The sequence below is a fragment of the Malurus melanocephalus genome, unplaced genomic scaffold (assembly GCF_030028575.1).
Source record: "Malurus melanocephalus ecotype Western Australia unplaced genomic scaffold, MMel_1.1 scaffold_10257, whole genome shotgun sequence".
NCBI classification, from domain to species: Eukaryota; Metazoa; Chordata; class Aves; order Passeriformes; family Maluridae; genus Malurus; species Malurus melanocephalus.
This window is the reverse complement of record NW_026633487.1, coordinates 1-937: the sequence shown is the minus strand read 5'-3', so window position 1 is coordinate 937 and position 937 is coordinate 1. Positions and strand designations below refer to the sequence as shown.

Here is a 937-nt window from a genome sequence, read left to right as displayed (position 1 = left end):
ACACTGTCCCCAAGGTGCCATGCTGATGGCACAGGGCTGCGGGGCACAGAGCAGAGTGGGGACAGGAGAGGCGACCGGGGAGGTGACATTTGGCTGACACTGTCCCCAAGGTGCCATGCTGATGGCCATCCGGCTGCGGGGCACAGAGCAGGTTGGGGACAGAGCAGAGGACAGGCAGGTGACGTTTGTCCGGACACTGTCCCCAAGGTGCCATGCTGATGGCCATCCGGCTGTGGGGCACAGAGCAGGTTGGGGACAGGGCAGGGAACAGAGGAGGTGACACTCGGCCGGACACTGTCCCCAGGGTGCCATGCTGATGGCACAGGGCTCCGGGGCACGGGGCAGAGTGGGGTTCCAAAGGAGGGGACCGGGGAGGTGACATTTGGCTGACACTGTCCCCAAGGTGCCATGCTGATGGCCCTCCTGCTGCGGGGCACGGGGCAGAGTGGGGACAGGAGAGGGTACCAGGGAGGTGACATTTGGCTGACACTGTCCCCAAGGTGCCATGCTGATGGCCATCCGGCTGCGGGGCATGGACGCGGCTGAGACKCTGGCGCTGACCCAGGCCATGGCCAGCTCGGGCCGGACCCTGGCCTGGCCGCCCGCCTGGCACGGGCTGCTGGTGGACAAACACTCGACCGGTGGCGTTGGGGACAAGGTCAGCCTGGCCCTGGCCCCCGCGCTGGCCGCCTGCGGCTGCAAGGTGAGGGGGAGCCGGGGTGGGGACAGGGGTGTCCCCGAGTGTCCGGACACACCCGTGCCCACCCGTGCCAACCCCCACAGGTGCCCATGATCAGCGGGCGCGGGCTGGGCCACACCGGGGGCACCCTGGACAAGCTGGAGGCCATTCCGGGCTACCGCGTCTCGCTGAGCCCCGAGGAGGTGACGGGCGGGGGACAGGGGACAAGGACAGGGGACAGGGGATGGGGACAGGGGA

At 68.7% G+C, this 937-nt stretch overlaps 1 protein-coding gene across 1 annotated transcript; it reads left to right on the top strand.

Moving 5' to 3' along the window:
• Positions 1-505: 505 nt before the first annotated feature.
• TYMP (thymidine phosphorylase) lies at positions 506-882 on the top strand (the record flags this gene model as incomplete). Its single annotated transcript, XM_057389590.1, has 2 exons — positions 506-703; positions 784-882. Coding segments are annotated over exons 1-2 (297 nt in total), but the record flags the coding sequence as incomplete, so codon positions are not given.
• Positions 883-937: the final 55 nt, after the last annotated feature.